Source organism: Poecilia latipinna, unplaced genomic scaffold (genome assembly GCF_001443285.1).
Source record: "Poecilia latipinna isolate Pla-1442-1.1 unplaced genomic scaffold, P_latipinna-1.0 Scaffold1493, whole genome shotgun sequence".
Classification (NCBI taxonomy): domain Eukaryota; kingdom Metazoa; phylum Chordata; class Actinopteri; order Cyprinodontiformes; family Poeciliidae; genus Poecilia; species Poecilia latipinna.
In genome coordinates, this window is record NW_015114109.1 from 19,059 (window position 1) to 41,835 (window position 22,777).

The 22,777-nt window shown below is 40.3% G+C and overlaps 1 protein-coding gene across 2 annotated transcripts in view; it reads left to right on the forward strand.

Annotated features, from left to right (window-relative positions):
- The first annotated feature begins 9,844 nt into the window (after positions 1 to 9,844).
- Positions 9,845 to 22,777, forward strand: part of LOC106963085 (adhesion G protein-coupled receptor A1) — a 65,526-nt gene continuing 52,593 nt past the window's right edge. The window contains exons 1-3 of one of the 2 annotated variants that reach the window (XM_015057807.1): positions 9,845 to 9,912; positions 10,148 to 10,358; positions 10,776 to 10,984. In XM_015057807.1, coding sequence (XP_014913293.1) covers positions 9,892 to 9,912; positions 10,148 to 10,358; positions 10,776 to 10,984 — 441 coding nt within the window. In that variant the 5' untranslated portion in view covers positions 9,845 to 9,891. Of the gene's footprint in view, positions 9,913 to 10,147; positions 10,359 to 10,775; positions 11,697 to 22,777 lie in introns of those variants that run through there. The other variant, XM_015057808.1, reaches the window with a different exon arrangement.

Here is a 22,777-nt window from a genome sequence, read left to right on the forward strand (position 1 = left end):
TTATTATCCTCAAATCTCTGTTGGGCTTGACACCAAAACTGATAAAGTTAGAAACTGGGTTTTTCTTGCTGTGGTGAGCCTTTCAGAAAAATGGGGGAAGCATTATTGGAACGGACATGTTTTTCCTCCTCTACCTCTTTTTGTACCAGAATAGTCTCTTATTATTACAGTACTGCATGGAAATCTGTTTTTATTGATGACACCCTGCTCTGAGTCACGATCATTTTTAGCTTTATTAACAATGGTGCACAATAAGCCTCAGTGATGTGGAACCAAGACGCTGGTGAGACAAGGTCCTATTGGATTGTCCAGACAAAATTATACATTTAACACTTGAAATCAATAAATGTCTCCGCTAGGATCTGCCTTAAAGGCGCAGTTGGTTTATTAGTTATGCTTTGATACACAACACATGAATTAATTTGCACTCGACTGTGACATTTAAATCAAACTATGTCCTCTGTTTGTTGCAGCCTCTTCTGTGCTTGCATTAAGCCAATCCTGTGACGTGACACTTTGAGTCACAGCTGACTGAAGAGAACATGGCTGACGTCTGAAGCGCAGCTCAGCCTCTGGAAAGAGTCTGATTTCCTGCATCAAATCTCGCCCCCCGCCCCTCTACCCTTAACCGACCTCCTCATCCTCTTGAGAGAAAACAGAATCCTGTTGGCATGGTAACCATGAAGGAATATTGTGTTTAATTTCCCTAACAAGGATAAAACTTAAATATCCTAAAGAGGAATCCAGCTCTTAAGCTGCAACCGTGGCAATCGTTTTTGTGAAACTTCCCTTTCCCTCTTTTGGTTTATATTTAGATTCTGTAAATATAGCTAAACACTGGCATGTGCAGTTGGAAACCTGTCAGAGTTTAATGAATGCTGCTTAAGAGCACACCAATATATTTTCCAGAATCTGAAGCATCGGGAGCAGAAAGGACCGCCTGAAGTCTGCCAGTTCCGATTTGTCATTGTGCTTTTGACCACGTCTGCAGTGACGGGAGTGCCAGTGATTACAAAAGAAATTATGCAAATCTGCCATTGTGCCTGTCAGCAGTTCTTCTTGGCTGGAAGACAGCAGAGCAAGCTGCCCTTTATATTACATTCACTTTATTTTTACAGTCATGGAAAAGAGTAATCCCACCTTTTAATAGGTTATATTAAAAAGAAAAAAATAAAAGTTCTCAGTAGTTTAAAACCTAACTGAGCAACTGCAGCAGCTACTTTAGGATGGATGGATGGATGGATGGATGGATGGATGGGTGGATGGATGGATGGATGGATGGATGGATGGATGGATGGATGGATGGATGCTATGTAAAAGCATCTTTTGGCAGATAACATTTTTTTGGAAAAACTTAAATTGAAACTTTATCTTATTTATTCCTCTGGAGATGAAAAGCACAAAGTTGATCATTTTAGACGTGAAAAGATTCAAGATGTTTTTGTTTTCTGAGGAGGAGATGAGACCTTCTGGTTGTTAAGGACGGTAAAAAAAAATCTGCAAAGTCTCATTTTTCAGGTCTTTTTAATATGCTAAATGTTCAAGAAGGAGGCATGGCTCATTAAATATGGCTTTTCAGAGAGCAGGTTTTGTGGTGTCTTAAAGAAAACATCTCTGGATAAACAAGATCAAATTAGGTTTTAGAGGCAAAAATCAACTAAGATGAGTTGATTAATTTGATTAAATTGAAATTAAGTATCAAAACAATATTTCTACTGAGCATGTACATGTATGTAGCATGCACATAATTTGTAGAGTAGAAAATTAGTTTTTGTTTAATGCTCTCTATGCCAAATATTCTGTAGTGAAACAGTGAGACGATCTGCCCAGCAGCTGAAAATGGGTCAAAACTGGGCAATGAAACAGAGAAATGATCCCCAAACACATCAGTAAATCTACAACAGAATGTCTGAAGAGGAAAATAAAACAAGCTGCTGCAGTGGCCTAATCAAACCTCTGTCCTGAACCTAATTAAAACGCCTTGGCAGGATCTTAAACAGAGCTGTGCACAAAATGAATAGAGCAAACCTCAATGACCTGAAGCCATCCTGGCAAGGGGAGTGGATCAGAATTACTCCAAAATAATGAGAGACTGGTCAGGTCTCATAAAGGATGGTTACTTTAAGTTATTCTCTCCGAAGGGGGTCCTACACACTGACATGTTTTGGCTTTTTGAAAAAGTTTTTATAAAAAGAAGTTCTTACTTTTTAGATGACAAAAATGAATGAAAACTTTGGCATGTATTTGTATTCAACTCAAAACTTTGCTAAACAACCTTTTGCCAAAATTACTTATTACTGACTTTTTTTTCTCCATTCTTCTTTCCAAAATAGCACATTCTCTGTCAGATTAGAATAAATCTGTAAATATCAGTTTTTCCAATCTTGCCACACATCCCCAATTGGATTTAGATCTGAACTTTGACTGGTCCATTCCAACACAGCAATACACTATGATCTAACCATTTCTATGGATTTCTATCCATCTTCTCAGGGACAATAAGTTGTAGTAAATGACATCCTAAGTTTTTTTATAGCATTTTATTTTAGCATCTTGCAGGCTGCTTTCTGGGTGAACCTGCTTGAGTGGTAGACCTTTGCGTGTTGGCAGTTGTCTTTTGAAATTCTTTAGCTCATGGATTATTTTCCAGAAAGTGCAATGACTGATTCTCAATTTCTTTGAGACTTCTTTATAATCCCTCAGCAGACTCATAGGCTGGTATAATCTTCTTTCTGAAGACCTGGGGCAGCTCTTTCAGTCTCATTATGGTGTTCACTCTCACTCCAACAACCACCAGACTAATTGAGGTTTAAACAGGACAAACCTCCTTCGAAATGAGTGTGTGTGTTCTCATCATTTCCACCTGATGTGATGCGCCTGTGTGTGATTTCACCCATTTTAAGTGGGAGTAAACATGAGGGCTTCCTAATTTATTCATCACCAGGTGTTTCATTCTTTTATTTCATTCTATAAAATATCATTGTCTTTTCCATCGTTGTTTTAAATTACTTGATTTTTTTTTTTTTTTTTTTTTTTCCGGATGGTTCAAATTGGAAAAACAATTTTGATTGTATGCATGGCCAAGCTTTAGGTTTTCATTTTAGAAAAAATAATTTAAACCAGGATTTGTTTTCCTTACTATGTTGTGTTCTATCATAAAATTCCAGCAAAATACACTAAAGCTCATGACATACAGCGGCTTACAAAAGTATTTGCCCCCTCTTGAAATGTTCCGTATATTATTACACTACAAACGCAACAAATGCGTCATTGGCTTTTAATGTGAAAGACCAAAACAAAGTGTGAAGAAGAGAGTTGTGCATGATTCAAAATTTGTTTTATGAATTGAAGAAAAACTGAAGTGTGGTGTGCAAAAGTATTCAGCCCCCTTTTCTCTGAATGCAACCATTTGCCTTCAGAAGTTGCCTGATGACTAAACACAGGCCATCTGTGTGTAATCTAATCTCAGTGCAAATACAGCTGCTCTTCATTTCCAAAGAAATATGTTTGTGGTTGTAATGTGACAAAATATGGACATTTTGAAGGTGTATGAATGCTTTTACAAGCCGCTGTAATTAGTTTAAGATCTACAAATACTTTTAAACCTCAGATGTGAAGGTGGGTCTAATTCAGTATCCTAGTAAAGAAACCCCTCGACGACCTCTTCTTGTCCTCTTAATGTCTGTGCACATTAAGCAGTGATCCCACTGAAGTTCAGGAGCCAGGTCTAAGTGTGATGTTTACGTCTTGATGTGGTCAAACACCACCGTTGTGTTTTACCCCGCGGGGTGTGTGCAGCTTTTCTTGGTTTCATCGAGCAGCGCTGTGCATCAATAAACAGGTGCAGAAGGCGACAACCTGAAACAGTGGGCAGCGTTCAACCTGCATGTCCTTTGTGAAGGAAGGAATGAGTGAGGTGGGGGGGAGAAAATTAACCTGAGGCTGAAGCAAGAGACAGAGGGGAGTGACTAATTGTGGTTACCACGGCTACAGCATGCAATGCGGCTAGGAAAGGAGGGGGTTTTGGGAAAGGTCACGCAGTTTAGGTAGAGACGGCTAAATCAACTGTGATGTGAGAGGTCCCTGGTGATGCTGGGATTGAGGAAATGTGGCTGTTTGAGTTGCTCAGGAGGAACATAGATTGATTCTGAGAATGAGACCCTGTGCATGCCATGGCTTATAGCAGACCCTCTGGGCTGTAAATCCCTTTGATTTGCCACATAAGAGATGTAGAAAGAGTAGAAGAGGGCAGGCGTGTGAGATAAAATGTATCTTAAACAAATGTATAATTTAAAAACACCACCCTCAGGGGGAAAGAGGTCAACTGCATCCATTTCTGGTGCATCTGAGGACGGCTGCTGGAAAGTGCACAATGCCCACGTTTAACTCCTCCTCTGTCATCCGACTTCAAATCTGCAGCTCAGTCCCTGATGTCTGTATCCTGTCACGCCTTGAAAATACACTGTCGAGTTTAAGCCGCTCAGAGAAAGGAAATGATGCAACATAAGTTTCAAGGCGAGGATGCTCTGTCTTGCTTTGTTCCCCCACAGACACACACTGCAGGATGGAAATCAATAGCCTTTCAAGAGAGAGTCGATGCAGAAACAAATAGCAAACAAAGCTGACGCTGTTGGATCACCCCAGGCTTTTCAGTCCTGGTGACTCTAATGTAAAGGCGCCATGTTTCTGTACGCCCAGCTCTTATTTTACCAATACTGAATTATTTTCAGGAAAAGAAAGACGCATGGACATGAAAATAACCCAGATCTATATATCTCCAGGGTGCCAATGTTTTTTTTTTGTTTTTTTTAAATATATATATATATATATATATATATATATATATATTTATATATATATATATTAAGCAAACCACACTACTGTGGCCAGAAAAGCAAACATAACAAAGCATGAAAAGTTATTGATGAACTCGACCGAGAAATTTGACACAAGTTCCTCCTGGGCATTGGCTGGTCTTAATGTGCAGCTATTCATTACCTCTAAGCAGGAGCAGATACAGAAAATGTCAGATTTTGTGAGTTGGGTTTATATGCCAACAGTAAATGTACTAATAACCAACATCTATTGATATCATCATGTTAAATTTGAAAGTCCTCAAATGCATCTTTCATTCTTTTTACCATGTGGTGGAACTGTGTTAACGTTTTCCGTGTCTTTCTTTTGTCATGTTTCTAAAGGTTTCTGTGTCAGGATCCAAACCCAGAGAGTTATTTAAGATATAAAAGAGCCATTTAATAAAAATAATAGGAAACTAACAGAATCTCTGGACTTCAGGTGAAGTTGCACGGAGACAACAGTAGGTGAAAGAAAACGAGGAGCCTAAATGCTAAGGATCTTGATTACTTGAGAAAGAGCAAAGCTGATTGGGAACAGGGTGCAGCTGTGAGGAGAGACCAGGCAGGCAGGCTGAGGGAGAGAGGGAGGGGAGTTAACATAGAGTTTTAGAAGTATCCTTACTCCAACAGACCAGGATCAGCTCTACAGACCTGATAACGAGCCATTCATTTGATTCTGGTGTGTTGAAGCAGGGATGCATCTGAAAGTTGCAGGATGGTAGCTCTCGAGGACTAGACTTGGGCACCCCTGACGTAGACAGGATAGAATAAATACAGTATAACACAATGGGCAAACTAATGAATATCCTGTTTAGCAACATGATTTTTGTTGTAAATTGTGCTTTTTATCCTGATTCAACACACTTTGGTGTGATCATATACATATGAGCTCAGGCCTGCTGGAGTCACCTATGATGACCCACACACTACCTGAGCCGTGCTGGATGTCTAACCTCTGTGGGATGCTCCTCCTCTCCCATCACTTCATCTTTTTCCACTTCTTTCTTCATAATCACCTTTTCCTTTTATTACTGTAATAAATTCTTTTTTTCTCCCACCTCGTCGTGTCCCTGGTCTTCTGTCCTCACCTCCACCATCATTCTGTTCAAGGATGCTTAATACATGTGATTTCCTTCAACCTGTATTTAACCGCTGCATGCTCTTCACGTACAGTCATGTCAAAAAATTAGGACAGTCTATGAAAGCCTGTGATATATGCAACAAGAAGATTCTGTTGAAGTTTATATTACTAAAGCAGGTAAGCTGTGCTAGTTTTTACCTGTTGGAATGCACATTTTTGTTGCTATATTTTGTTTAATAAGTAAAACTAGGCTAATTTTACAGTGTAACTCTATAATAAATCACTTTTGGTTAAAAGAAGTAATCTTCTGTGTCTGCAGACTTCAGCACAACACCTCTGACGTGCATTAAAGACACAAATGGTGGATAAAAACTGATGCAGTGCCTGGTGACCTTCAGTGATCACTGACTGTTTTAAGCGCACACACACAAAGGCTCCGTTTTCAAATGATGGACATTTATTATCATGGTGGCAGAGTCCTCACTGCAATATTCTTAATAGCACAGTTGCTGTACACTGTGCATCTAATCACTATGCCAGATTCATCCTAAAATGTCTCACCAAGCACCTGCACAAACAATCCACACCGTGTATGCCACCAAATCCCAAACTATGCCCAGGCCTCCTGCTCATAGAGACTATTTACTGGTGTAGGTTTTGTAGGAAACTGAAGGAGGTTTTGAGTTTTTGGATGCAGCCTGAACCCGTCAGGATGTTTAAGAAAAGCCCTGGGATCATGGGAGGAATAAGCTCAGCTATGTGTTCATATTTATTATCCAGAAGGTCATAAAAGAACCAAGAAAAAAGGATGATAAATCAGTTCATGACAAAACTCTAATCATGTACTTTATCACAGAAATGAAGGAAAGTAGTGTGATTTTAGAATAAAAAAGAAAAAAACTGGGAACTAGATTTAGAATAAAAACTTTCACCATATGAAATAACTTGTTGATATCAATGCTTTCTGATTGCTTTCTGGCACTTTACTTTCTGTATGTCAATATCCAATGTATGTGACAAATTACAGTTACACACTTTTATTAAGGATTTCCAAGGTCATTAGAACTTTAATATTGTGCAATAGTTGTGGAGCAGGACTGTCCAATATGCTGCTCAATCTCTCACAGCCAGCTAAGTGAGTTTGGTGGCATCAACTAACTCACCTACTCTTTGGTTACCTTTGGAAATCCTTCAGATTGTGACAAGGTCGTGGAAACATCCTCACACGGAAAAGAGAGCCAGTCTTGGAACCGACCTTTTGGTCACACCAGGCGAGGGATGAGATGTGGTGCCTCCGATGGGTGAAGGTGGGAGAAATATTGTGGAAACAATATGAGGGACTGAGGACATGAGAAAAGAGGAAAACCCTGCACCTACACTAAGAGTTTCCCACTGTACACTGAAGCAGGTTTTCCAAATTTCTTCCAGTCCTATTTTTCTAATTATTTGTGGAGATCATGGTGACCTTTGTGCAGCCTTACATTTAGTGCAATTAATAGGTACTCAGATTCATCTGAGCTCATTCATTCAAGTTCGAAGTCTTGTCATCGTAGAAAGCTTGAAACTTCATCAGAATTATCATCTCTATTATGAATCGGCAACATCCCCTTCATCATTTGAATAATTTCTAATTAGGGTCATTTGATGAATGACTGCACTGTGATTTTTTTTCTCTCCATTTTCCCACAAAAATGGTGCAGAAATATTGTTATATTCTATGCTATTGTTTTGAATCTCTTCACTTCTTGATCATCAAAGAAAGTTTTAGTTTGTTTTTCACACAAAAACATTTCATATTCTGAGAGATGTGGACAAAAACAGGAGCACTTTTCTAAATGATTTGAAATTCAGCTCATGTTGGCAGCTTCTCCCTTTGAGCTACATGTACTTAATTTCCTTTGAAAGTACAAATAATTTTTTCTCAGTGGTTAGAATTAAACTTTAAATTATTATGAGCTGACTCAGTTACCTTCACTCAAAGTTTAGTACACATGAGGCCTTACAGACATGAACTGTGGACCATTGATGTGGAGACTCCAACCCTGGAAGTGTTTTAATGCCTGAAATGACCAGACAGTGATTCTGCATGCCAGTGAATACCCATGGCTTGGTGATCAGATCCAATACCTTCACATTTACAGTTCCAAAACTACTAAAACTGTAGCCATACAACCGTTTACAGAAAATGTGCTGGAGTATCCTGAGTTTGCTCATGCTGCATGGCTCTCCTCTGCTGGTGAGCTGGCTGAAAGCAGGCTTCTACACTTTAACCTGAGTTACAAATTCAGGCCATATGGGCACCACAACAAGTCCAGCCAGTCATAACTAAAGGAGCTAATTCTCATTTAGGTGAGACTTTGTTTTGAAGCTACATCTGGTAAGGTTTGAGCAGCTTGTCTGCAAACAAGTCGACTGTAGATTCTACAAGAACATTTTCCTCCTATCAGCTTGGTGTGATGGTTACTCTATAAAGAGCTGAGCAGCAAAAAGGTACTTTGTTCTGTGAAATTAGCATTTAAAATGTGTTTATTCTGTACTTCTTCTTAAATCATGCCCTATCAGTGACTACATGATGTCCATGTAAATAGGAAAAGAGGGCCAAAATTGAATTGTGCTAAATATTTTTTCATTGTCATGGTATGCTACTCTGCTTTTTCGTATTTTTTGCTTGACGTTCTTTCAAGACTTTATTTGGTTTCCCTCCATACAGGCTTAGAGGGCTCTGTCAGCTTAACCCAGTAAGCTTTTCCTGGGTTGCTTTGTAATTCCATTTAGCCACGATCCAGAAGGAACCTCCAGACACTGCAACAAAAAAGACAAAAAACAGAAACACGACTGCCTTATAACGACTTTCCGGTCAATATGTTGAAATTCACTCAGTTCCATGAGTTACTAAGCAGCTTGAGTTTTCTTGCTCTGTTGTGGTTCTAAAAGCTGATGAGGTTGTTACTGAAATTAGATACTAGAATTAAAACCAGGTCGTCTGAGTGTTAGATTTTCATCAGCCTGTCAGTATTTTGAACTTTTTTTCCCATGTCATTAAATTTCTCACTTTTTTGTGTATTTTGTAGAATACAGTTAGGTCAGTTATTTTGTTTGTTAGATGCTTGTGTCTTTATTTAATTAGTCATCAGTCTGGATTGTAATTGAAGGAATGACTGAATTCATATTGACATAAAGACATTTTAACGCTGAGAAATGTACAGAAACCTTGTTCTTTTTATGTAGTAGAGACTGCTGCATGGAAAGGTCATGAATTCATCATTGAGATTGATTTAGATAGACGACGATGATAAAGATTAAGTTTGATGAGCTGTTAGACCGGTTTATGAACCTTTTTATAGTTTAACAGATTAATGAAACATAGCATTAGATAGCTTTACTACACAGTTAATAATCAATTTGTTTCATTATTTTAACCACTGTATGAATATGTTGTTGTTTAAAACTAAAGCAATTTCTTTATTTCTTTGTTCAGTTGCATGATACTATAAAACTGATATTTTGACCTCATCTTGATGAACAGTTTGAAAGTTCTCCTATATATAAATTAAGTTACTTTTGGATATTTAACTCGGGATTTCTTTGACAAGTTGTTTAGTCAAAATGTGCAGTTGTCAGGCAGGAAGGTCTGCTCTGTTTTATGCAACTCCGCTGGGACTTTGGCTGAGCTGCTGGAGGAGCCTGGATGCTGCCTGACACTACAGGGAGAAAGGAAGTTAGAGACAGAATCAAAGTGAATTCACATGTGGCCAGAGACGGCCGGTGCACTCACTTTGACATTTCCAACCTATTTTTGTCGCACTGAAATGTTTGTCTTCGCATCATGTTCGCAGATATGTTATTGTAGGAGGTGGTTGGGGGGATGGAGGGAGGGGTGTTACGGGGGTAATTAGTTGGTGAATGGGAGATAAAGTCACAACGGTTGTCTCTTTAAATCAAGCTGCAGTGTTGATGTGTCCTCAAGCTGAAATGGTAAGAACCATTCCACCTTTGCTGCAGAGTCGGACCTAACCGGCACACCAAAGCGCTTCAAACGTGCGACTCGTTCCTTTGCTCACTTGTCGTCCCTTCAACACTGAAGAGAGACGTTTCTGTTTTTTCTTTCTTTGTTTTAATGGAATACATGTTCACAGCAAAGTTGGAGGACACTATGTAACTCCTAAAGTCTTTTATCTGATTGCTTTTTTTATTTATTATTTATCCGCAGAACTCCGTGGCAGTCGCCTCGATCCATTTACCGCTGGCTGGTCCGCCTGCCTCCTCCTCTGCGTTGCAATCTGTTGATAACTCCACTTGCAGGCTGCAGTTCGTCCTGTTTCGCAATGGGAAACTCTTTCCCTGCACGGGGAATTCGTCAAACCTCGCAGACGATGGGAAGCGCAGGAGCGTCTCGACACCAGTTGCTTTTGCCAAATTAGGTAAGAGGAAATCCATTTCTATCTTTCACGCCTGTGATGTCAACGCCGGACCGAATGCATGCACACGCGTGTGCGCGCTCACATACGCAGTCACGGCTGTGTATTTTTTTATTTATTTATTTATTTATTTTGCGCAACATGTGGATTGCATAGATACAAACATTAACAAGGTGCGCTCAAATGAATGAATGAATGAATGAATACATGAATGAATGGCTGAAGTCAGAGCACGGATCAGATTAAATAGAGTTTACTGCAGTGTGATGCACGAAAGTAATCTGCAACAGTCCAGCTGCAGTAACTCATCCGACACTTGCATGTGTGCATCGTTTTGCCTGCATGGGTGTTTTTAGAGCCGCGGCTCTGCCACTGTTTCCTCTCGGCTTCCTTTCCTGAACGTGTTGCCTTTCCTTCCAGATGGCTGCAGCCGCGGCAGCTCTGTGCACTCCGTCGCAGTCGCTCTCAGGCACTTCGCGCTGGGTGTAGACCCCACCGCAGCCTACTGGGATTTTGACCTGCTCGATGGACACGGTGGCTGGAGGGCAGAGGGCTGCCATATAACCGCCTCCGGGGGCAATACGACCACTATTCACTGCAGCCATCACAAGAACTTTGCCGTGCTAATGGTGAGTAGTTATTTCACTATGACCCCCCCCCGCAACACATAACGTGTCTTCCACATGCTTAGGGCCCATTACGGATCAAATCAACCTTTTTTTTCCCTCTATCTTGGAGTAGACTGAGTCACGTGTTTTAAAAGAGGACCTTCAAAAGCCTCCTTTATTGTTGCTCCCCAGCAGAGGGATTGGATTGCCAAATGCTGTATGAGGATTTATTAGCGTTGGAATATCATAGAGTCTTCTTTTTCTTTGGGAAACAGACGAGGAGAAGTTGTGCGCGTTTTACAGTCTGCCATCCTTTCCCAAGCTGCAACAGAAGCGATGCTCTGGAGAAGGAGCGCCCTGTCAGGAGCGATTCGACTCTGAGCGCAAGTGGTGTGCTAATTGGTTGCAACCATCGCGAAGCAGAAAAAGAAGAAGCCAAAAAAAAAAGAAAAATGCTGGACTGTACAGCTTAGCGTCGTTCATCTGCGTTTCTCAAGTTGGTCTCGACGCTGCAAGCCGAGATGCTTCCCTCTGACGACGTCCCCCCCTGTGTTCAAATTGATTTCATGAGGATTAGAAGCACCAAAAGCGCAATGGCAGCGCATTGCAAGGTCGCTCCTTAGAGTCGCTGCTTCTGGTCCGCTTCTTCTTCTTTTTTTTTTCTTTCTTTTTTTTTGGATGAAGAGAAATCCTCCGGATGTTTACCGAAGAGTGGGATTCGTTAGACTGGGAGGTCAGTTCTCAGTGGAGCATGAAAAAGTGTTGTGCCTTTTTTTTTTTTAACCTGCATATTTTAAGAACCCGCCGATCAGGTTGCTGTCGTTGGTGGAAACATGCTGGATCAGGGGGTGAAACAGAAAAAGCCGCATTAGAGCAGGGAAGAAGAAAAAGCAGCGTATGATAAAAGCACGGGGTGCACAGAGGGGTAGAGGGGTGGAGGAGGTGTCTGGAGAATACTAAGCTGTTGTCAGATGGAGAGCAGATGTCAGGATGTCATTGTGCATGTGTGTTTTTCGCTCCAACACGGCGCGCCATCAGCGGGGCGCGCTGTGGCAACCGGAATGACGCCGGCTCTGATTTTATTTATTTATTTCTGGTCAAATTTAATGACACCAGGATAATAATTTGAACTTCAAAACACGTCCGACAGGCAGAGAGGGGTTGTCATAGCGATGGTAGAAAGCCGTGACGAGAACGTCCACATCACGGTGAGCCGGTGTTTGCACCGGAGATTGCGCGCGTCTGCTAATGCAGTCACCACACCCGCCTGGTCTCTGCAGTGCCCGAGAAAAGGACCCTTATTTACAGACCTGTGACATCACTCCTCCGGTCGTAGCACCTTAACTGCTTTCTGATGCAACAACGATTCCCCTCAGCTCAGGAGGCTTCTGCAAGTACAAAACCTGTTGCATAATCTTTTCATGTCAAAGGGAGACGGATTGTCACTACCGCCTGAGTGCAAGTTGGCCATTTACTCACTGTGTGCCTCCATGAGCGGAGCTGTCATTTGTAATTCAAGCAGTGTCAGATCTTGGGCGGTCTGCAGGAATTTAGTATAGTTGTTTAGTGTATATGAGAAAAGTTGAACTATGTCACCTTTCCATGTAGTCGCACAATCACCGGCCACTTTATTAGGTACACCTTGCTGTTATTAGTTGAACCTGCTTCTGCTTTCAGAACTGAGACTGAGTGTTTGGGTTCATATTGACATGGCAGCGTTAAACAGAGGAGAACACTGGAGCACCGAAAACTGAGTTTATTGATTTGAGTTTGGTTGGTGGCTTACCCTGCTGGATGTAGCCATCTAAAGATGGGACCACTGGGTTGGATTTGAGTTTATGGAGCAGGAGTGTTCAGTAATTTGTGAAAATCAGAGAACCTTGGCTGTTTTTGACATCCTCAGGCCTGCCCATCCTGTGCCAACAACTTTGACACATCCAAGCATACTTAAATCCTCTTTCTTCAACATTTTTATGTTCAGTTTGAACTTCAACAAGTCATCCTTACCATGTCAAGATGCGTAATTCAATGAGTTGCTGTCAAGTGATTCATTCTGTGTGTTAACAACAATCTTAACAGGTAGCTTTTATAATGGCCTATTGGCATTAGAAAGCAGTACCACCTGCTTTGCTCCTATATTTACTCTCCTGTGGTGCTGAGTAAATGTACAGATGATTACACTGGATATAAAACTGCATTAACGCTACTGACCATATATTTCTATAAATTGAGTCAAACTTACTTTAGATAGTTTTTCACCCACAGAACACGTTTTTGCTCTTTTGCAAAACACGTGTTATATTATTATTTAATCAAGATAACACCTTTAAATGGTAGGTTGAGACAAATCTGCCTCTTATGACACAAAGCTCAGAGCTTTCTTGAGTGTGGCCTTCATTTTTTCTGTATTTGCATGTTTTTAATTAATTTCCTTCCTCATAAAATGAGCTGAATCGGAACATTTGAGTGGTGCCCGAAAACACCGCATGGACTTTAGTAAAACTGGACCACAATAAAACATGTTCAAATAGGAATAGATCAGATTTGATCAAACCTTCCAGCAATATCTACCAGCCTAGTTGATATAAAGTCACATGTTGTGGTTGATTCTGGCATCACAGAAAATAATTGCCAGGCAGACTTTAACCCCACCATGCATCCTGGTCTCTGCCATCACCTCAGCCCCAGCACACAACAGAAGGAAGGAGTTACACTCAGACAAATGGAAGTTGTTAAGCTAAGCTAAAGTAGCTGTTCAGCTGTTCATTTTAAGAAATGTACCAATGAATAGTAACTACAAGAGATGAATTAATGCTACAAAAACTTTATGTTAAATGTTCTCACAGGAGGTTGAGGTGTGCATTGCCCTCCCTGTTAGTTGTCTCTTTTGGTGTGTGTGTGTGTGTGTGTGTGTGTGTGTGTGTGTGTGTGTGTGTGTGTGTGTGTGTGTGTGTGTGTGTTTGTGTATGCAGGCTCTGATCCCAGCATGGATGTCCCTAGAGGCTGGGGATTGGGCTGGAAAAAAATAAATAATGAAAATCTTTTTAACTTGCTTCAAAAGGAATTACATGGTAGAGAATCTCCCTCTCGTGGTTTTGTAATCAGAATGCCAGATTATGGACATGGGATAGGCTGTGAGTAGAAAAGCTCAACTCAGCTAGATTGTGGACTGTGACTGGTGCATTTTGCTGTCCAGATGAATCACTGTGTGTCTTTAGCATCTAATAATACAGATCGCTCCAGATGGGGCAACTTTTGGATGTCAGCCGGCGTCTATTTTGGAGTTTTGTTTTCTTGCTCCATGCTGAACCTCTAGCTGTTGAAAAGCAGCCCCCTCCAGATTTCAGCACCAGGGACAGTTCCTGAACATTTTTCCCTCTGCTCCTCCCGTAACGCCTCCTCCTCCCCCTCCATCTGCCTCACGCAGGCCCGTATTTGCCGAGAAGGAGGGCTGACTCACTCGTTTACAGCAGTGCAGCTTTATCGTCTGTCTTGGTGGTGGTGACAAGCCTCAATCCCACTCTGAAGCTTCTCTGAGCCACTCGCCGCCCCCTCTTAAGACACACCTTTTGCTCTTTTCTGTCAGAAATGTACAAGTTTATCAAAATTTCAATTATTTTGTTTGTTTATTCAGAGGTGGTGTCAACAGCTAAGTTTCTGCATGTATCTGCTCCGGCTCACCAGGCTGTTTAGTATGCAGGAGCAGACCTTTGGAGTTAAACACACACTCAGACACAGTCACACATGGTGTAGGTGGTTGGTTCTGTAAGTATCCAATCACAAGGAAGGCTCCAGGTCATGGCTCAATAGGAAAGTTGTATTTTTTTTAGAAACACCTTCTTATTCATGGAGCTGGAAATAGTGACTCTGTAAAAGGACATGATTCCTAAAAACCAGGTCAGGATTTCTGGTGCTGGTTCTGCTCCATCTGAACCAGACCTGATAATGTTTATCATGTATTTATGATGGTTTGTGAAACGTGAATGAAGGTATGGAAGGCAAGAGTGATACAATTAGATTGTGTTTACTTCTACTCTAATTGAAGTATGGTGTTTATCACCATACTTGTTGCTCTGTCAAAATAAATGTCTCTTGATTCAGTTAGCAGCATGTTCTATTAAAACATGTAGAAAATGCCATCATCAATTTGATTTTATCCAATGGGGGAAAGTCGCATGTTAAGTACTTATTGTTTTTAACAAAACGCTTCACTTACAACATTTATAATGTACACAGAGAAGGATCTTTTCTTCTTTGCACAACCACACTAAGTTTTCCAGATTCCTGGGTACTTTCTTCTTTTCAGTTCACCGTGCAGTTTTCCCATAGAATTTGGGTCATAACTATGTAAGAAGCTTGATTTCTGTGTTGATTTTGCCATATGTTAGTGATATGTTTTCTGCTAAAGACCCAGTGATGACCTAGTTTCAGTTAACTAGTGAAATCCAGCAGGTCTGTTTTTAAAATGTTCAGGTATTTCAAATGACATGTACTCTAACAGGTTTTCTGACAGATCCTCCACACACCTACAAGCAGCACAAGGCTCCTTTCTATATATTCACTCTTAGTTTTATGCCAGAACGACCTTGATATGCTTGCTACCTTATTCTCAGCTCACCAGAAGCACACAGTTCCAGCAGAGTTTAGCAGACGTCAGATGTTTACTGTACGTGATCATGGCTTCACTCCCAAACAACTGGTTTGTATGTAGATAAATTGTTTCTACCAAGAGTTTGTCAAACCAATCACAGCTTCAAACGCAAGACTCACCATTTCCGCTGAGCTTTTCAGATTTTCTCTTACCTTGCCCTGTCATCCTCCTCGCTGTGCGCGGTGACAAGATGAGTATGAATCCTCCTCCAGTTTTATTGTTCACACTTGCACCTGTTTTGAATGTTTTAATTATCGCTCTAATTGTAGATGTGAGCAGGTTTGGGCTTGTAGCCGTTTTCTTGGAGACATTTCTTGACCTTGACCTTGCTGTAGATCAGTGTCTTCCTTGTTTGAACAGCATGCTCTCTTGTCCTCTTTTTGGAGAGAGGCTAATAGACATTTACCTCTGTGTCATGACAGATACATACCGAACACAAACAGGAAGTCCTTCTGCAAAATATCCCCCCCCAAAAAACACAGCATACTTTTAAAATTAACATTAATTTAAAAGAGATTATTACATTTATTTTCGCTTTTGTGATTTGCAATTATAGAATTGTTTCACTCTCTAAATAAATTAAACTAAAATAAAGGTTCTCCAACTATTTGCACATTTTCCAGGAGTGCTAACAAATGTGGCCAGTGTGTGATGAAAAGAAAATTATCAAAATAATTGACTAAACAATTATTTTGTTTATAATATAAAATAGCTTCAGAGAATTGCAGGCAAAACTACAATGTTTCTGCCTATAAAGGTTGAAAGGTTGAAAATAAGACGACAATCTGTCGTCTTATTTGCTGCATCTTGATTTTAAACGTAACCATCCAGGATGGAGGATGTCTTGATTAGCTCTGAGTTCTCTAGAGGCCGAACACCAACTCGACATTCCTGTTGACTCATGACACTAAGTCTCCAAATCAAGTGACACATTCAAGAATATTGTCTTAATGAAAAAAACAAACCACTGAGCTTATAGAACAATAATTTATTTTCTTTCTCTATTCCTCTGTATATAGATTAATGGTTGTATGTCCTCGTTAGTCAATCCGTGCTCAGCCTCGGTATAATGAGACAACAAGCCGGCTTCCCTTATTTGCCCAGAAACACACCGAGCTCCAGCACTTTATCCTCAACCTGTGGGCTCTTTTATATCTCTGAGGCATTTTTCTGCTGGAAGAACTGCAGTACATGAGCGTTTTATGAGATGGAAGGATTTATGACAATAATAATGATGACCCGTTTAGATATGTGTGGTGTCTCGTAGCCCTCGGTTGGCATTTTCTTTTTGGTATGTGATGTAAAGGGAGGAGAAGAGAGAAAAAGTGATGATATCAACTGAGGCAGTTTGTTGCCTCAGTTTGTGTTAGTGGATCAAACACGGTTTGCGACGGAAGATCAGGGCAAGAGGTAATATAATATAAAGCCACAACCTACGAAGAGTCATGGCATTACATTGAATAGTCTTTGAACATATCTCAGTGGAAATACATTTAATATCACATGTGATGTGTACTGAGGGACAAGCCACTGACTTCACATCCTTCCATTGTCCTAAACAGAGATGCTTACACATGACAGCAATCGTATCCACCATCTGATCTACAGCTGCAAGAGTTGGAAAATCGTAGTCACCCCTCTGTCGCCAACTTGGCAACTCTGTCGATATTTTTAGCAACTTTTCAGACCCCACTATGCACCTCTAGTTAGTATGCATATGGTAATAGTGAAATAAAAAGACTGTATTTTCACAGGAACATACCTCCAGCAGAACCAGGCTCAACGTGAGCGGCTAACGGTCACCGCCAGCTTTGAGTTTGAGCGCAGAGCAACACATAGTAAAAAGTAAAACGTTAATGCCAGCAGTAGCTGTTTCAGGACAAAGCTAAATAGATAAACTATAGCACTGTAGCACAACTGAGTGAATGAAAAACACTACAAAACAGAATTTCTGTCAGCAACAACTTCTTTAATTGATGTTTGTTGGAGAAAGACCAGGTTGAATATAGTTGAGTTAACAGAACATGGTCTGTCTCCCAGTCCAGGATCACCAGTAAAAATGCACTCTGAGAGCAAAGTGCTCTGTTGGGAACATATGGAACAACTGGATGTCTAATATAGGATGGAGATTGATTATTAAAGACTTTACAAGTAAGAAGGGGAATTTTAAATTAGATTCTTTATTTAACAGGGGTACAAAGAAGAAAAGCTAAACTTGGAGACATCAGAACTCTCACTGCAGAATTCTGGATAAGTTGAAGAACTTGAACTTTTTGGGCTTCCCAGTCGTAAAAAATGCAATAGCGAAACCTAGAAGTGCATGCACCAGTTTTTCTGGATTACTAGTTCAGGTTTCTATTGTTTGCAATATCACAGAAGTAGAATAAAAAAGTCCTAGAAAGTTATGGGATGTAAATATCATGGCCTGGTCAAAGATGACACCAAATAACATTTGGAAATATAATCCAGAAAAAGTGACTAAATTGATTATTATTTTCATACTTACTTGTCTAAATACCAACAAAAAAGAAAATTAAAGGTCATTAAGGTTATTTCTTCAAAACTTGCACATAGCTGTTTGGATTAATCAGCTTTATGAATAAATATAGGTTAGTATCAACAAGCTGGAAATTTATGTCAGACGTCAACGAGGGACTACCATAGACTACCCACACACATTATTTTTTCAGTTCAATTAAAAATACTTTAAATGTTATAACTCATACAATTTTCTTCAGAGTTGTTGGGGCCAAGCAGAATCTCCTGTAGCGGTCTGTGTTACACTGAATGTGAAGAAAGCTCTGACTGAAGACAGTGATTTCCTCAGATCAGTGTTTGTTGAGATGATTAAAGAATTATAATATACGTTTATTAACTAATGATATGCTAATAGCTCATTAGTTCAATCCATATTCAGGGCAAGCAAACAATGCAAACAGTGAACATAGTTATGCCAATAGTTAAACTATATTAACATAGCATTACGCACAGTTATGCTTGTAATTTGATATATTAGCACTACAGATTAAACTGCAATGCTAAAAAGGTAACATTTAGTGGTGTGCTTTCAGCTTGACAGTTTTCAGTCTACAAGCTAAGTACCAAACAGCTGAAGGGTAAATTACTGCATGCTTATATGGCAACAAATGTCACTAGAAGTTCCACTTAGACAAAAGTGTCATGCATTTTTGTTAGCCTGTCCTCTGAGCTCCTCACCGGAGCAAATTCAAAGCCTTCAGCTCAGTAAGCCAGGGCTACCTTTCACCCTTCACCTCACTTGCAGTAGCTTTTTATTGCTGCAGACATTCAAAAAGCTCCAGCCCACCTCTGTGCCTGCTGGTAGGCAGCACTGCAACAGCTAACATGAGCAGGCACAGAGAGCTTTGGGTTTAAATTGCAGGGAGTTAACCTACCGTACATGTATTACACTTGGCTCTGGTTAATTTTTAACAAATGTACTTGTGCTCCATTTGAAAGCATTTCTTTGGGTTTGCTGTTAGCTGTGTTAGCTGCTTCACACACAGGGTCTGCATGCACTTTTCTTCCTGTTTGCGTGTCCTCACCACGTCAACAACATACATTTTGTAGACCTTTTGTGTTGCTAGTGTTGTGCCGTAACCTCTCACTGTTTGCTGACTAAACAGGGCGCATTTGCTCGGTGTGAAAGGGAAGGGAACTGACTCATGATGCTCGCACAGAACAGATTGCTGCTGGCCAGCAACCTGACATGTGATGCAGATTGTTTTCCACCTGACTAATGACTTCAGAGCTCACTGATTGCCATTAATCTGAGACATCAACGCTTTCATTTGGCGTTGCAGGAGTTAGCCATTGCTTACTGCTATTCCCTCTTCCTGGTGCTTCTATTTTAAATGCCGTGTATATCCCTCTCTTAGCCTGGAATTGCATTGCTTTAACCTATTGTTATTCAAATTATGTACACTCCTCAGCTATGAAAGATTATAATATTGCTACTGGCAGCAGAAGGGTTTGTTGCATTTAATGGGAGTTCATTTGTGAATCCGTGAAGAAAGTTAATGGGCCTCGTGGTTATGATGTTGTTTATGTGCAGTCACTGATTAATTGGCAGTCAAAACTGTGTTATTTTTTTTATACATCAAACCAAATTTCTTGCATGGAATGTAAAGTTACTCTTGCTTTATGGAAATCTAGTCTGTATGAAGGAGAACGGTTCCAGTCACATTCTTACTTTCCTTTCTAAACAAATGAGATACAAATATTTTCCATTTTATTATTTATTGCAGGTTTGTGTGGATTCTTCCACTTCACTGTCTAAATCCCAAATGATTCAGATAAAAGCCATGCAGCTTTTCCTTTTTTGCATGTGACAGACATGATTCATGTCCTTGGACGGCTTTGGCATCCACAACAATTAGGAACCAAGAAATATCAAGAAATATCGGTGAACTGTTCACACCGTAATTCAGCAGCTTGATCTGAAACTGCCCAAGTCAAACACCCACCGGCCTGTTTCTCAGCAGCTGTGTTTCAGCAAACAGTGCGACCCTGTCGGAGCTCCAGAGCCTTTCTGCTAGAAATCAGGTTTTTGACTCTGTTTCTCTGTCCCGACTGTTCTCTCTGAGTTTCTGTCACTTGCTTCCAGTTGGATAGTTGTTTGTTCATTTGCGCACTTGTTCAGTTTATGAAGACGTGCTTAAAGCTTTTTTTTTTTCTTCCTTATTAGGAAAGACATCTAAACCCTGCAGCTTCTTGGATGTTTGGCTATTTAGTTTTCCCAGAACTGCTCGCCTCTGCTCCTTCGTTTCTCAGCTTTCACTCTCTGATTAGTGAAAACACATTGCTGCTAAAACATTAACAACAACAAAAACATGGATTGAGAAGCAATGTTGTTGATAGCTTGTAAAGTCAAACTTTTGGAGGCAGTTGCGTCGTCATCGCCATGGTTTCTGGCATTTTATCCATGTCCTTATTGTTCTATGAAAACTCATTAATCTTGTAAAGATGAGTAGGAAATTGTAACGTTGCTCTAAATTCTGCTGCTAGATGTAAGACCTTTTGAGTACAGAGCAGTAATTGCTCTCCATCTGCTCTTAGTACTTCTAGTAAGACAATGACAGCAGGAATTAAGAATTAAAATGAGACTTGTGAATTTTAAAAGCAAAAGACAATGTGGTAAAAAATCTATACAGATATGGCATAAAACTATGAATGAATGCTTGTTGACAGGATTTTCCTTGTCCAGAACATGTGGGTTAGCACAATGCCGAAAATGAAAGATGTGAGCAATGGACTCACTCTGTATTTGCGATTTTTACAACTAGGAAGGGTGAAGGCTCACAAAAACCAGGTATTCTACAGCGGGAGTTAATATTTAAAACATGACGTCTTTGAGCAATAAATATCCAATCTAATCAAAGTCAAAGCGATGCAATTCCCGGACTTTACAGGCCTCAGTTGGCACATTGCATGTCTACGTTTATTACAAGACAGTTAGAAAATATTGTACCAATATATCTTTTCATAAGGGGTAAAAGATAGACACTTTTTTTAAAGGATATGGCTGCTTGAACTACATTTGGTGAACAACTACAAGATGTTGTTCGTCGTCTCTGCTTCTGAGATGAGCTCAAAGTGGAGATGTTTATAGAAAACCTGGCTGTGTTATGCAGAAACCTTGATGAACTGAAGCAGCATTAATGAAGACCAAAGTTCCTCCATGGCATCAGAGACCGATAACGACAGACAGAGAGCAACTACCAGGAGTGATTGCTGCTGAAAGTGGATCCTCAATCTGTTGAATGATGGGATCAACTTTATCTTTCCCCATCACTTATATGTGGCTTCAGATGTCACTCAGCATTAACAGGCCAATACTTCTACAGTTACCAAACATTTTTATGGGAAGTCAAACCTTCCACACGTAGGTAAGTTATCCTATTGATAAAACAAAAATGTTTATTAGTAGTCTAATTTTAAAGATAGTAAATCTGTTGCATGTTTGCAGAGATGTTCAAAGCAAATTTCAACATATAAAGTTTGGATGCTGCTTAAAGTGGGGATTGTATATAATTAGCATGTGCTTTGTTAATGGAAAGTCAAACAATCCTGTGATGCAGGTACAGTTTGTCTTATGAGGTCAGCATTTGAAACAGAAGAAAGGGAAACTCACCTAAATGATCATAATCTAGTAGAAGAAGTCTGTTTGAAATTTTAACATAAGACATGTAATGAAAGGAAAGAGTTAAATTACTTCAATCAGTGACTTCAGCAATATGAGCTCGTTAAATTGCTTCAAGTCCAGAATCCCAGCTGGGTGATGATGTTGGGGGATGATTAGGATTTGTGACAATCTAATTTGAGAAGAGGTTTAGTGTTTCTGAGGTGCAGCGGTGTACACTAAGGTTTGCTTGACAGATGACAATAGAGATTCTTTACAAAAGGAGGCAATTTCCCACTGGGTTTATGTGCGGTGTGTTTGGAGAGTGTCAGAGTAAATGAGGATTTGTGTGAAAGAAGTCAATTCCTCAGCCACCAATGCTTCTTTGTGGAGCTGTGTTTCAACCTCAAAGCCCTGACACCCCCCAAAAAATAAAAAATCGCCTCCTAAAAATCCCATTTCCAGCAGCTGAGGAATGATCTTCAGTTCCAAAGGTGAAAGCTAATCTGGACGCAGAGGTTTTCTCTTCACTCACTGTCCTGACAGTCCATGTTTGCCTTTACAAATAAGCCTAACGAGATGCAAACATGTAAATTGGCTGCAACAGGGATTGAGCGTTCACTTAGATCTGAGTGGCACAGATAGCGCCGCTGACGAATGGCAAGATAGAACCGGGCTGAGATCACCACAAGCAATCTGTAATCAGAAATGGAGGAAAATTGCATTGCGGTGTGGGGATGCAGGGAATGGAAAAACGACGGAGGGAGGGAGGGATTGAGCCAGACATACAGTACCATCCCAGATAAAGGGGTAATAATTTCCCTATTTGTTCTTCTTTCTCTGTCTGTCTCGGTGGTGTTTGGCCATATAATGCCATCATTTTTCATCTCCTTATCTCCCCATCACTGTTTTTCATTGCTGTTCTTGTTACAATCCTGTTGGATACCTCAGACAGCTTCTTTTTCATGCATTAGCTTATCCCATCGCTGTCTGCTTGCAGTCCAGAGTTTTCTTCAATACTCTG